At 59.7% G+C, this 13,914-nt stretch overlaps 1 protein-coding gene and 1 pseudogene across 1 annotated transcript; both read left to right on the forward strand.

Moving 5' to 3' along the window:
- Positions 1 to 900: 900 nt before the first annotated feature.
- LOC144250295 (interferon lambda-3-like) lies at positions 901 to 2,281 on the forward strand. Its single transcript, XM_077792810.1, has 6 exons — positions 901 to 910; positions 1,001 to 1,182; positions 1,466 to 1,543; positions 1,774 to 1,917; positions 2,012 to 2,107; positions 2,183 to 2,281. Exons 1-6 carry the CDS (start codon positions 901 to 903, stop codon positions 2,279 to 2,281), a joined length of 609 nt encoding a protein of 202 aa, XP_077648936.1.
- A 3,718-nt stretch (positions 2,282 to 5,999) lies between these two features.
- On the forward strand, positions 6,000 to 13,445 carry LOC144250296 (interferon lambda-3-like; annotated as a pseudogene).
- The last annotated feature ends 469 nt before the right edge of the window (positions 13,446 to 13,914 follow it).

The following is a 13,914-nucleotide window of genomic DNA, read 5'->3' on the forward strand; positions in this document are numbered from 1 at the left end:
GAGATGAAGCACCTGGAGCAGAGCTGGACATGACAGGGCTCAGCAGAAGGGGTGGCTCTCCTTCCCTGTGTGGGCTCCGTCCCTCATTCCCCTGGCTCTGTGCTCAGAGCCTCTCCTCAGGACCCGCCTGCTGCACCCGCCCTGTGTGCCCCTGCCTCTCCAGTTTAGTTTTCTGTTACTTGACACAGCACAGGGCAGCTGCCCAGTTGCCAATTGCCCCCGCCAGGTGCAGTGCCCAGGAAGGACAGTTTCGAGTTCTTTCCAGGCTCTGTCCCTGGCCTGCTCTGGCAGCAGGGGGGAGGGGTGGAGCGCTGTGGCCTCCTCACTCTGGACCTTCCCTTCCTGACCCTCCCAGCCTGCAGCCTCCGCCCTGGGCCTCCCCCTCTGGGAATTGCAGTCCTCAGGGCAGCCACTCCCTGGGGTGCCCTGCCATCTCTTCCCTGCAGGGGACACCCTGCCCAAGGCTGGTCCCCTTCTCTCTGTGGACCCCAGTCCTGGGTCCCTCCCAGCAGGCACTGGAACCCTTTCCTGTGACCCAGGGCCGCCCCAGGGCTGAGGGTTCCTGGGAGTGTCCTGCGGTGGCCAGGCTGAGTCCTGTCCCTTTCCCTTTCGCTTCGGCTGCTCACCTGTGCGAGGCCCCGCCCCCGGGCTTCCCCAGCCCGGGCTCCCCTGGTGGCCAGCTCAGGCCTGGGTGCATTTTCGCTTTTCCTACATCAGCTGGGGCTGCCCTGAGCAGGGATAAAAGCTGCCCCATGGAGCTGCAGGGACAGTGCACCCTGCACCACGGGGACAGAAGCTGGGGACACTGCAGCACCCAGACCCAAGGACCTCAGGAGAGAGCCTGGACACAGCCGCAGGTGCACCCTGTGTTCCCATCGCTGACGGCCACCAGACCCGAGGATGAAGCTGGGTGAGCCCCACAGCATGGCCTGGTCACCGTCCCCAGTCCCCGCTCCATCCTTGAATCCCCAGCCCCTGACCCTGTCCTCTCTTGGTCCAGGCGCGGCTGGACGTTGCTCGCTCCTCCTGACGCTGATGTCTGCGTTGCTGACGAGGACACGGGCAGTCCCTGTGCCCAGTGCCCTCAGCGCCCACCCAGATGCCAGGGACTGTGACATGGCCCAGTTCAAGACTCTGGCCCCGCGGGAGCTACAGGCCTTCAGGAAGGCCAGAGACGCCTTTGTGAGTGTCCCTGTCCCTCCTGCCTGTGCCCTGGGCTCATCCCTGGGCCTCCCCGTGCAGCTCTGTGGGTGGCCCTCAGCCTCCTTGCAGGACTGGCCTCTGCCCTGTCTTCCCTGGGCTCCCTCCTGCTCTGGCTGCTCTGGGTGACCTGAGGTCTCTCTTGGAGGGAGCCTGCCCTTCCCTGAGGGAACCTGCCCTCTTCCTACTGTTGGCCCCTCCAGGCCCCTGCTGTGGTCTAGCCTTTGCCCTCCAGTGTGGGCTAACCTGTGCCCTTGCTCCCCAGGAGGAGTCGCTCTTGCTCAAGGACCTCGAGTGCCCCTCCCCGCTCTTCCCCAGGCCCTGGGACCTGCGGCAGCTGCAGGTGAGCTGGCAGAGCAGGCCAGCCTGGCCTCCTGGGCCCACTCGGTGCTTCCCAGGGGACCCTGTCCTTCTCACGGTCCCTCTCCCTCCCTGCCCACTGTCCCTCCCCAGTCCTGCTGCCTGCACTGCTGTGCCCTCTCCCTGCCCCTCCTCCTCCCTCTCCCTGCCCTCCCTCCCTGTCCCCTCCCAGCTGTCTCTCAGGGAGACCTCTCACTGTCTCTGTCCCCTTAGGTGTGGGAGCGCCCTGTGGCCTTGCAGGCAGAGCTGGCCCTGACGCTGCGGGTCCTGGGGACCATGTCCAACTCCACCCTGGGGGACGTCCTGGACCAGCCCCTTCACATGCTGGGCCACATCCAGTCCCAGCTGCAGGCCTGTGTGAGTCCTGGGGTCCTGGGCGGCTGGGCCATGGCTGTGACACCAGCGTGTCCCTGTGCCCAGGCCCACTTCACACGCCCTCCTCTGCCCACAGGCCCTGGCTCAGCCCACGGCAGGCCCCAGGCCCCAGGGTCGCCACCGCCACCGCCTGTCGCACTGGCTGCAGAGGCTGCAGCAGGCCCCCGAGAAGGTGAGTGGGTGGCAGAGGACGGAGGTGGAGCAGCTGGGCCTGGCCAGGGCAGCCACTGAGCCCCTGTCCCCACAGGAGTCCCCCGCCTGCCTCCAGTCCTCCGTCACCTTCAACCTCCTCCGCCTCCTGGTGCGCGACCTCAAGTGTGTGGCCAGTGGACACCTGTGCGTCTGACCCACACCCTGCTGACCGTCGAGGGATCCCAGGTCTCCTCTGTGCAGCGACGACACTCCTTAATTTATTGTCCCCAGCCCTCCACGTGGCCTTATTTATTTGTGTGACACTCAGATCCAGTGAAGTGTTTATTTTTCTACTTTTGTAAACTTTGTGCAAATAAACGGCGAGGCCCTGGCTCTCCTGTGAGGCCCATGTCCGTGTGTGTCCTGTTGGTGGCCATCTCTGTCTCCCCAGCTGCAGCTGCCCAAAGCCCCTTGCCACCTGTCTGGGGTCTGCAGCGGGAGCCGGGGGCTCGGACTGTGGGGTCCTGGTTTCCTGGGCAGAAGGCAGAGTGTCCCTGGGCTGCCCTGGGACCCTGCAGGGAGCCCTCCCAGGTCCCGGGCAGGGCCACAAGCTGCTCCCTGGTGCTCAGGATGGAGGCCTCTGCTGGCCCTGCAGCGGGATGGCAGCCTGGTCCTGGTCCTGGCCCAGGGACGCTGCCCCTCAGGGACCAGAGCTGCGTTCCCGCCTGGAAAACAGTCCTAATGCTCCAGGAATCATGGCCCCCTCCCCCTTTGAGGACGATCCAGGTGTCTGCCGTCACCTCTGGGATGTCATGGCTTCCTGTCATGGCCAGGATGGGAGGGGACAGGACAGAGGATCTGTTTGATCTTCTCTCATCACCATAGACCTCTGGCCTGGTCAGGACTCCTGTCACCACTTCCCTAGGTGTCCCCAAGCTCACAGGAGGCTCAGTGTGGCACGCTGGGTCCCCAGCTTCCATAGTCCCCCAGATCCTGTGTCCCAGGATTCTGTTCAGCGCAGTGGCCTGTGGCCCCTTGGCGGTGCTGGGCAGGTAACAGGTGACAAGTGGCCGTCGGTGAAGAAAGACGAAATCTGGGGCCCTTTGCCGGGTTCCATGGTGACAACACAGCACCACGGCCAAGGTCAGGCTGCCAGTGAGCTGGGACCTCGGGAGAGCTGCAGAGTGGCCCTGGGTGTGTCTGTCCCCCCATGTCGATGCCAGGGACAGCGTGTTTTAGTGTCCTAGGTCTTTGGTGTGTTCAGATGTGGTGTCCCCCAAGGTCACCTGTAGACCATGCAGGAAGGGCTGGGGGAGAAATGGCTGGGCCACTCCTTGGCCTCATCAGGGAGTTGACCCCTGAGGGGACTCACTGAGGTCACTGGAGGCCGGGGGTGGCTGGAGGCAGCGGGGCACTGGGGACGGGGCAGGGGAATGCACTTGGTGTCTGGGGAGGGGAGTGAGCTTCCTGGGCGTCCTGGGAGCTGCTTCCCTCCGCCACACCCTCTGCCTGATGTCCAGCCTCCCCTGGAGCCTGAGGAACCAGCTGGATGTCCCCGGATTGAGACCTGGGACCGGTGAGCCCTCGGGTGAAGGTGTCCTGCTCTAGGGTTGTGCTGGCTGGGTCCCTTCAGTCACCGCAGGGAAAACGCTGGCCAAAACAGGCTTCAGGAACAGGGCAGACCAGGGGCTCAGAGGGACAGCCTCCACCGTCTCCCAGGTCTGGAGGCCGGAAGTCCCACCTGGAGCCCTGGGCAGCCGGTTCCCTCTGCCACCTGTAGGGGAGACGCCTTCCTCCCTTGTCCAGCTTTTGGAGTTTGTGGCCACCCTGGGCCTTCCTCAGAGGCACCCGCAGTGTCTGCCTCTGTTGTCCCACGGCCTCTGCTCCCTGGGGTCTCCCCTTCCTCTCTTCTTCCTTGACTTATGAGGACACCAAGGCTCAGGCCCCCTGCAATGACCTCATCTTAACAGCTCCCGTGTGCAGTGGCCCTACTCTAAATGGGGTCACCCTCTGAGTACGGGGTTAGGACTTCCCCACACACTATGGGGACACAATCCAACCCAGGAGACTGTGAACCTCAAGGGCAGAGTGATACATGAAGTAGGTAGAAAGGGACTTTTGACACTAATTATCTCTTATATCTAAGTTGTCCCAAGTGTCCCTTACATTTTAAATGGCTTTGTTCACATGCAAACGCCCTCCTTGACCTTGACCGCTGGAGGGCAGAGGCGCACACCTGCAGCCCAGCTGCTGAGAGGCTGAGGCAGGAGGATTCCAAGTTGGAGGTTCCTCCCAGCAGCGCAGGGAGACCCCGTCTCCAAGTGATAAGGGGGGGCTCCCTGTGGACCCCGTGGCCAGGTGCCCTGGGTTCAGCCCCCAGGACAAATAGGAACAGCGACAGCAACAACAAGGAGTCAGGGAACGGGTCCTGGCCGTCAGGAGCCAGCTCAAGGCAGTGCAGCACCCAGGTCAGGTCCCTGGGCAGAAGGGCTGAGGGATGGCTCCTGACACCCCTGCTGTGACGCGTAGGTCCCTCTCCCAGGTCCCAGTCCCTGCATCCCTCTGGCACTGGAAGCTGACTCAGGCTGCCACCTGGGGAGGGCGCAGGCCTTCCTCTCAGGGCCTCTGACCGCAGCCCGGGCCCCGCTCCTGGGTTTCTTTGTGCAAATTCACAGACGCCCCATGGCTGCCCTCCTGTCCCCCCCCTGGAGACGTCTGTTCTCCCCCAGGTCTCCCAGGTCAGATTGAGGGCCCCCAGTCTGATCACGCTCTCCATCGAGACAATTGCATCTGCCTTCCCAGGACGTCCTTGTCACTGCCTGGCCTCCTGTCTCAGGTCCTCTTGCGTCCACGGCCATCAGGGAGCCGGCTTCTAGGAGCATCCCCGAGCGCCCCTCCTGGCCCTGACGGAGCCACCTTGGGGTGTCTTGATGGTCTGGGTTCCCTTGTCCCCCTGGAAGTCAGAGGGTCACCCCCGAAGCCCCTCTGTGGGCCCCGGAGCGGGAGGCCATCCAGCCCCATGGGACATTCCCCACCTCACCCCCTCCCACCCTCTTCCTGAGGTGCCACCAGGACACCTGGGCTCCCAGTTCCCAGCCTCCCACCCGCCTCCATCGCCCCTGCTGGACTGGCCCACGTTCTGTCATAGGAGAAGGCTCCATGCTGGTGACCTCTCCCCCACCCACCCGCCCAGGCTGCATTATGGTCCTCCAGCTGTCCCAAAGGTATGCTGAAGTCCTCGTCCCCCACCTACAGTGTGACCTTCTGTGGAGACGGTCTCTATAATGGCAATCAACAAGCAAAGCCATCAGGGTGGGCCCAATGCAGTGGGACTGGTGACCTCCCAGAGGGGGACATATGCACCCAGACGTGGGCGGGGAGAGGCCCCGTGGAGATGGGGCTGGGCGGGAGGACACGGCTCCTCCCAGACACCCCGAGATCCTGAGGGTGGAGGGCAGGGACCACCGCCAAGGAACACGGGGTCCCCAGGGCCAGCGGGCGAGAAAGCAGTTGTGTCCCTGGATCCCCCGGGAGTGGGTTCCTCCCGCCAGCTGCACTGGATTGGGGCCCCTGGATGCGGAACTAGGATTTGTGGCTCCTGGACTTCAGGGACAGCCCAGCACCGTGTAAGCCAACACACGTGGAGGAGCCAGAAATGAAGGTGACGGTCTGCTTGGCGTCACTGTCATCTGAGGTCCTTGCCAGATCACCAGCTGGGGACACCTCCAGTTCTGACTAGGGGGACGTGGCTCCTCCTGCAGGCCCAGGGGGCTCTGGGAGAGGAGGTTGTCACTGCCCTGACCCCGTGTCCCCAAGGCAGTTTTCCAGGTCCCTCAGGGGCAAGGGCCCTTCCTGGGGCTCCCCGCTCTGAAGACGGTCCCCCGTGTCCTCTTCCTCTAGGACCAGCAGGGACCTGGGGTCCCCCTGACATGATGGCGCTGCGTCTCCTGAGCCTCTCAGTGTCTCTGAGAATCAGCGTCTCGGCCAGAGCCATCGGGTCCCAGGGTCCTGGCTCAGTTTCCCCGAGTTTCTGTGGCACCAGGGATTCTGCCCCTCGCAGCCTCCTCTTGCCAGCGTCCCACCCCTGCCACCAGGTGAGGGCTCTCTCCATTGTGCCCCTGAGCACGGCAGGGACAGCATGCTCCACCTGTCACCATGCGCGGGTCCCCATGGCCACCCCAGCAGCCAGTGATCCCTTCCTGAGGCTCAGGGCCAAGTCCACTGGGACCTCTTTGGGGAGGAGGCCGAGGCCTGGCTCCTGGGAGCGCTGAGGGGCGGCTGCAGGCAGAGCTCTGAGGAGGCGGTTTCAGGGGACGCCTTGCAGGGACATGGGGGGCCACAGTGGTGGGTCCAAGGTCCCCCCAAGTGCAGCCGGGTCCTTTCCCCCAACTGCGGAGCTCTGCACTGGGTGGCCCCAGAGCTGTCCCACCTGCAGCCATTTCAGGGGCTCTGTAGAGTCCCTTGGTGGCAGCTGACACTGGCCATGGGCTGTCCACTCGGAAGGGACTAGATTGAGGTGAGGCACTTGCCTGTGGCTCCCTGTCCTTCCCTTTCCCCAGAAAGAGTGTCCCCAGGAGCCCCGAGCAGCGGGTGCTAGACATGGGGCCGTGGTAGGGTCCTGGGGAGGGCACCTGAGGAGCAGCAGGTGGCCCGTGTGGCCTGCCCTGCGCTGTCCCTCCCCAGGCCTGGGGCGACCCTCTCCATATATTCCCGTGATTGCTTATTTTTATAAAAATAGCAAAGTAAAATATTTTTCTTCTCTGTTTCTTACAAGGATCTCTAAATCGTCCAAGCCAACAAGAGCCTGGCTGCGGACCAGCTGCCGTGGCCCAGGCCCAGGGCCACCTGCTGGGTGGGGACTGCCAGCCGAGCCAGGCACCAAGACACAAGGTCACGGCAGAAGGCAGGAGCGGGTCCCTGTGCCCTCCACCGGACAGGAGGTCAGAGAGGGACAGGAGGACTCCGTGTGTCCTGCCGGCTCCCTGCGGTCCTGCTCCGCGTCCCCAGGACAGGGCTGCAGCGTCCTGGCTCCGGGCCTCCGCACCTGGCGGAGCCCGATCCTCCTCAGCAGCAGAAGGCGCCCAGGACAAAGCCACCCGGGGCCAAGTAACGCGGGCATCAGGACGTTTCCCGCCCGTGATGTCATTGTCCACGAGCTTCTTGGTCACTGCGTGGCCTGGCGGAGTCGCCTGGCTGTTGTAACAACCGCCTGACTCGGGAGTGAGATGAGCCAAAGGGACCTGAAGGGGCAGGAGTGAGTGTGCGGGAGGCCCTCAGGTGACAGTCACAGGTCTGCTGGCGCTCCCAAGGCTGGAGGCCCGCGTTGTGACGGTGTGTGGTGGCCTGAATGGTGGCCCCACCCATGGCCCTAACTCCTGGGCCCTGAGGATATGTAGCCCCGAGTGGCAGAGGGACTTGCAGGTGACATGAAGCGAGGGCCATGGGGACAGGACGTCTGGGCTGTCCAGTGCCCTCACCGAGGGCCTCATCGGGGGAGACAGGAGGCCAGTGTCCCCCAGGAGGGGTGACAAGGGGAGCAGGAGGGTGCAGTGACGTGAGGGAGCCATGAGGAGCCCAGAACGCAGGAGTCTCAGAGCTGAAAAGGTGAGCCCTGTCTCGGGGCTCCTGAGGAACTGCCCCCCAACCTTGAGTCCAGATGTCTGACTGCTGCAGGCTGCTTGGCCCCGGGTCGAGCGGGCTGGCTGAGCTCCGCTCCTGCCGCTGCTGTCGCCGAGCACTGCCTGCCGCACCCCTGCTGAGCGCTTCCCTGCTGGGCTGTCAGTGCACGCCGGCTTGCAATCTTGCAACCCGGTTGGGCACAAAAACACAAGCCAGTCAAACTGGAACAAAGTTTTATTTTGTGAGAGGCCGTGTGCGTCCCCTAACAAGTGGGTCCACCACCTGTGTTCTACCTGAGCGGGGGGGGGGGGGGCTCCACTTCCCCCGGAACACCCTCCTACCATCCTTTCCCAACCAATGGGAACTCTCCCATTACAAGAGTGACATGAGTAACCTGAGTCCCGAAACGGGCCCAGGTAAACAGCAGGAGACAATTACCATAATGTAACTTAACATAATCATAATCTGAATGGCTGGTTGGCAGTCACTAAACCCAAAGGTGCCTGTATCAATATTTTTGCTGTGGCTCCTAGCATCTGACCTTCAGAATTCCTTGGCTTTTGAGGCACTGGCTGGTCGGTTTGTCCCTGTTCCTGTTCCTTTGGGTTAAATAATTTCCATTTACACATTGTGCATTGGTGTTGTGTTGCTGGGGATCAATTCCAGGCCTCCCTCATGCTAAGCAAGTGCCCTACCACTGAGCTGCACCCCCAGCCCTGGACAATTTTTAAAAAATTGTCTTGTGGCCAATACACCCCAGGTCTGTCATCTCATCCACTTCAAGGCCTCCAGTTCAGCTGTGTGAAGAAGACTCACCCTGTGGAGCTACAACTGCCTGGCCCTGTCCATCCTGCCAAACCAAATCTCCAGCCCTGTCCCCCCCCCACCCCACCCCCGCTCCTCCTCACCTTGGTAACTACCATCTGCTGTGTCTCTCTGCATGTGACCTCTTTATGGACTTCCTGTAAGTGTGGTCACGTTGTATTTGTCCTTTGGTGACTGTTTTTTTTCACTTCCCAGGACTGAGTTGGATGCACACCTTTGGCTGATCCCTTCACCGTTGCCCATTGTGAGTTGTTCTACACACTGTTTATGCGGTTTTGTTACAGCAGCCGTCAGAGACTAATACAGACAGGAAATGTCAAATTTTAGGTTGAAGTGGAATGAAAATATATATATTTTTTCCTGCCCTTCCAAACCACAGCCCACCCTGGATTGTTCTGCCTTGCTCTGAGTCTGTCCTCATCTGCACAGGAAAGTCTGGCCCCCAGGCAGGTCCTGATTCCAACAGAGCAGGGCCACCTGTTTCAAGGTTAGGTCCTGGGGAGGGGGGAGTCACGTGGCCACAGGGAGCCCCGAGGATGAGAGGAGAGGGAATCTTCAGTTTGGTGGCAGTCATCCTCAGCTTTCCACAGTTGTGACAAAACGAACCAGCTTAGGGGAGCCAAGAGTTTTTTGGTTCACATTCCAGAGGCTTCCGTCCACGGATGACATCAGAGCCATCTCCCCCAAAGCCCCTCGGAACACTGCTGCCCTGGGGACCACGGGATTCCACACCGTAACGGTGGCCCATACTGGTCTCCATATCTAGGACGAGGAGGGAGGGTAGGGGGATTGGGTGGACAAGAAAAGTCAGCCCCTGTGTCCCCTCGGGGGACTCCTTAGATGTGCAAGAGTCAGGTGACAGAGAACCCAGCCAAGTGTCCTCAAGAAACCCCACGCCTCTGAAGGCAGGAGGTGCCGTGAGACCAGGTGTGAGACCGAGCTCCGCCTCCCTCAGCGCGTCCCTGCTGCAGGCTCAGCCAGGTCCCCTCACCAGTCCCTCACTGTCAAGGCCGCAGGAAGCCCAGTTCCCACCTTCAAAGTGTGAAGAGGACTCTCCATGTGTTTTAGGGCCTAGATACCAAGGACTGAGCTCCGGGGCCCTTCACCTCTGAGCCACACCCCAGCCCTTTTTGTTTTTAACTTGGAGTCAGGGTCTCTTTGAGTTGCTGAGGGCCTCCCTTTCGCAGAGGCTGGCTTTGAACTCCGCAATCCTCCTGCCTCAGCCTCCCAGGCTGCTGGGATGGCAGGCGTGGTGCACTGCGGATTCCGTCATGTGTGGCAATGTCAGGACGGGCAGGGCCGGTGGAGTGCCCCTCACATGCTCCCTTGGCACCGATGGTCCCTCTATCTGTGATGATGTCACCTTCTGCAACCGTCTCACAGCATGTGGCTCCCTCCGCACACCCCACTCCAACTCCCGCTTAATTTTTCTCGAAAGCGCTTCTTGCAACCGACTTGGTTGTTATTATTTATTGTTTTGCCATTGTCTGGCCCTCCCACTAGCACACCTCCGGGAGGGGCAGGGCATAGTCTTCGTGTCTTTTGTTCTTGGTGGACCTGGAGTGTCTAGAAGTTTCCACCCACAGTAACCGCCCCATAAACACTTCCTGCACCAGTGATGGGCTGAATAGAGGAAAGGGTTGGTCACAGTCAACGGGGTCCTGAACTCCTCTGTGACACTTTCATTACTGTCCCCCATTGGTCTCAGATGTGGGGGGCTGCCCTTTCCTTTGTGTGTGTGTGTTTAAAAGTGTTTAACTATTTATTATTCTGATGCATGCTCACGATGGACAAGAATGACTTTTAAAGCCTGGATATTGACACTGTATCCTTGTATCAAATTATCACACTGTATCCCCCCAAATGTGTACAGTTTTTAAATAATTTATTTTTGGTATTGGGATTGAACCCAGGGGTGCTTTACCATTGAGTTACATCTCCAGCTCCCCCACCACCACCTTTTAAAATTTTATTTTGAGATAGAACCTCACTTATGCTGAGGCTAGCCTCAAACTTGTGTCCTCCTGTCTCAGCCTCCCCAGTTGCTAGGATTACAGGCATGCGCCACCATGCCTGGCTAAAATAACACTAAAATAATTCTGAACAAAGAAAAAAAGAGGGTTGAACCCCAAAAGGCTTTAAGTGAAACTGGATGTCCACACCTGACCACAATTTACCCAGAAGAAGCTTTGCTATCACTCAGAGGCCAATAAGCACATTGAAAGAAGGAGACTTTTTAAAGAGAGAAGAAAACAAATTATAAATGGAATTCACAGGTAGAAATGTTTCCTTGATTTCACCCTCTGCAGACCACACCGGGCCCACAGGTTCATGAGTGACCATCTGGTAATAAACTTTATGGTCGAAGGTTTAGTAACAATCACAAGTCCCTGTTGCTTGGTGCACACTCAGATCCAATCAATCTCCCATCTTCACACTTTCTTTTCTTTTCGAGTAACGTGTAGCAGGTGTTCCTATGAATGCAGTTCGGTGAGACGTTTCAGAACCTGAATGGGCCCGCACTGATCAAATCCTTCAATCCTCGACATTCTTGATAATTGTTGTCTGGGTTCAGGGGATTGAACCCAGGGGGCTTTACCACTGAGCTGCATCCCCGGCCTTTGCACTGTTGTGTTTTGAGGACGTCCTGCTGAGGCTGGTCTGGAGCTGGTGAGCCTCCTCCGTCAGCCTCCCGGTCTGGGTTACAGGCCTGCGCGCCCCATCTGACCCTCTTAGTTTTCTTTAGTTCTATCTTTGGCTTATTAACTCTCTCTGTGCTCCCATCCCACAGCACTCCTCCCTCTGGGTGGTCTCCCCTCCCCTAAGCAGCCTCCCTTTTGGAGCCTCCAACAACCTCTCCCCCAAGAGAGAATCTGCTCACCAACCCCCTGTGGGCGTGGCCAGAACAAGCCCCTCCCACACCTGCTCCCTCACCTGCGGGCGACCTCTTGGACCCACCCGGAGCTGCCAGGAATCGTCCGGCTCAGGAAGTCGCCTTCCGGTGGGAGAACTCGGAACCTGGGTCGGTTTCCCTTTCCCAGGGCTCCCCGGCCCCGCCCCGGGCTTCCCCGGCCCCAGGCTCCCAGTGTCTGGGCGCGTTTCCTGCGGCGGCGGCGGGGTGTGCCCAGGAGCTCGGGCGGGGGACAGCCTGGGTGGAGCGGGAAGTGCTGGCATTTTTTTTTTCTGTTTCTTAGTGTTAATAGACTTGCTCCTAACGTTTCTCTGGTAGGATGGCTGTGAGGTCTGTTGGACTGCATGCTCCTTGTGATGATTTACACACAGGATTTTACCAGGTTCCTAAAATCAATTCAAACCATCAGTCAGAAGGACTTAGAAACAGCTACCACAGGGACACAGCCACATCAGTGTTTACAGCGGCACAACATAGATGCACAACAGCTAAACTGTGGAGCCAACCTAGATGCCCTTCAGTAGATGAATGGATTAAAAATGTGGCAAATAAACACAATGGAGTATTACTCAGCAATAAAGGAGAATAAGATCATGGCATCTGCAGGGAAATGGATGGAGTTAGAGAAGATAATGCTAAGTGAAGTTAGCCAATCCCCAAAAACCAAATGCTGAATGTTTTCTCTGATAATAAGGAGTCTGACTCATAGTGGGGTAGGGAGGCGGAGCCTTAGATGAGGATTAGATGAACTCTAGATAGGGCAGAGGGGTGGGCGGGGAAGGGAGGAAGGGGGGGTCGGCAATAAAGGTGGAATGTGATGGATATCATTATCCAACGTACATGTATGAAGACATGAATTGGTGTGAACATACTTTATATACAAACAGAGATATGAAAAACTGTGCTCTATATGTGTAATAAGAATTGTAATGCATTCCACTGTTATTTAAAAAATAAAATCAATTAAAAAATGCTGGCATTTTGAGGCTGAGATCTAGAAGAGGAGACTGAGGTCAGAGATGCCCTAAGAGAGCAAGTGTGAGACCCTGAGCCCTGAGCCTGGGAGAGCTGCAGCCTCCTCTTGGGGAAGAGGCCCAGGAGCCAGGAAGGAAGCTGGGGGAGGTGAAGGTGAGGCTTTGAGAGGGTGAAGGACCCCTTCATGAGGCTCCCTGGGCCCCTATTGTGTAGGCTAACCTTCGCCCTCCAGTGTGGGCTAACCTGTGCCCTTGCTCCCCAGGAGGAGTCGCTCTTGCTCAAGGACCTTGAGTGCCCCTCCCCGCTCTTCCCCAGGCCCTGGGACCTGGGCAGCTGCAGGTGAGCTGGCAGAGCCAGGCCAGCCTGGCCTCCTGGGCCCACTCTGCGCCTCCCAGGGGACCCTGTCCTTCTCACGGTCCCTCTCCCTCCCTGCCCACTGTCCCTCCCCAGTCCTGCTGCCTGCACTGCTGTGCCCCTCCTGCCCCTCCTCTCCCTCTCCCTGTCCTCCCTCCCTGTCCCCTCCCAGCTGTCTCTCAGGGAGACCTCTCACTGTCTCTGTCCCCTCAGGTGTGGGAGCGCCCTGTGGCCTTGCAGGCAGAGCTGGCCCTGACGCTGCGGGTCCTGGGGGACCATGGCCAACTCGACCCTGGGGGACGTCCTGGACCAGCCCCTTCACATGCTGGGCCACATCCAGTCCCAGCTGCAGGCCTGTGTGAGTCCTGGGGTCCTGGGCGGCTGGGCCATGGCTGTGACACCCTCGTGTCCCCTGTGCCCAGGCCCACTTCACACGCCCTCCTCTGCCCACAGGCCCCAGGGTGGCCACCGTCACCGCCTGTCGCACTGGCTACAGAGGCTGCAGCAGGCCCCCGAGAAGGTGAGTGGGTGGCAGAGGACGGAGGTGGAGCAGCTGGGCCTGGCCAAGGCAGCCACTGAGCCCCGGTCCCCACAGGAGTCCCCTGCCTGCCTCCAGGCCTCCGTCACCTTCAACCTCCTCCGCCTCCTGGTGCGCGACCTCAAGTGTGTGGCCAGTGGACACCTGTGTGTCTGACCCACACCCTGCTGCATGTCCCCTCCCCTTAGATATCACCAGGCCCTTCGATCGCGGCCTCCAGAGGTATTTGGTTGTAAAGTCCCCAAAGATGTTTATTCTTGTGATTTTTATGCACTTTGTGAAAAGTGAACAATTTGCCTGTGACGTTGACCTTGTTTGTCTAAGTGACTGCACCCTGTGCCTGACTGTGACTGACAGAGACGGGGCGGGGGGGGGGGCAGTGAGAAAGGGGAGAGGGAGAACCTCAAGGGACAACCGGGGATCACGAGGGACACTTTTGGCTGCCCGTCCTGGGCCCGACCAAGTCACAAGGAACAAGCTGCCCGAGGGGGCTGTGTCGGGGTCAGGTCAGCGGGACGGTGGCCTCCTCCTGGGCTCGGGTCTGCACCGGGTGTGTCTCTAAGGACACTCGTCGTGACTGTCACATCCGCCATCACGGCCTTTGGTGGTGGTTTCCATTCTCGGC

The sequence above is a fragment of the Urocitellus parryii genome, chromosome 15 (assembly GCF_045843805.1).
Source record: "Urocitellus parryii isolate mUroPar1 chromosome 15, mUroPar1.hap1, whole genome shotgun sequence".
In the NCBI taxonomy this organism is placed as follows: domain Eukaryota; kingdom Metazoa; phylum Chordata; class Mammalia; order Rodentia; family Sciuridae; genus Urocitellus; species Urocitellus parryii.

Excerpts from the sequence above, each read along its gene's own strand:
- LOC144250295 (XM_077792810.1), top strand. Across the intron at positions 1,183-1,465 it reads GGAAGGCCAGAGACGCCTTT|GAGGAGTCGCTCTTGCTCAA; the intron begins GTGAGTGTCCCT and ends CTTGCTCCCCAG. Across the intron at positions 1,544-1,773 it reads GGGACCTGCGGCAGCTGCAG|GTGTGGGAGCGCCCTGTGGC; the intron begins GTGAGCTGGCAG and ends CTGTCCCCTTAG.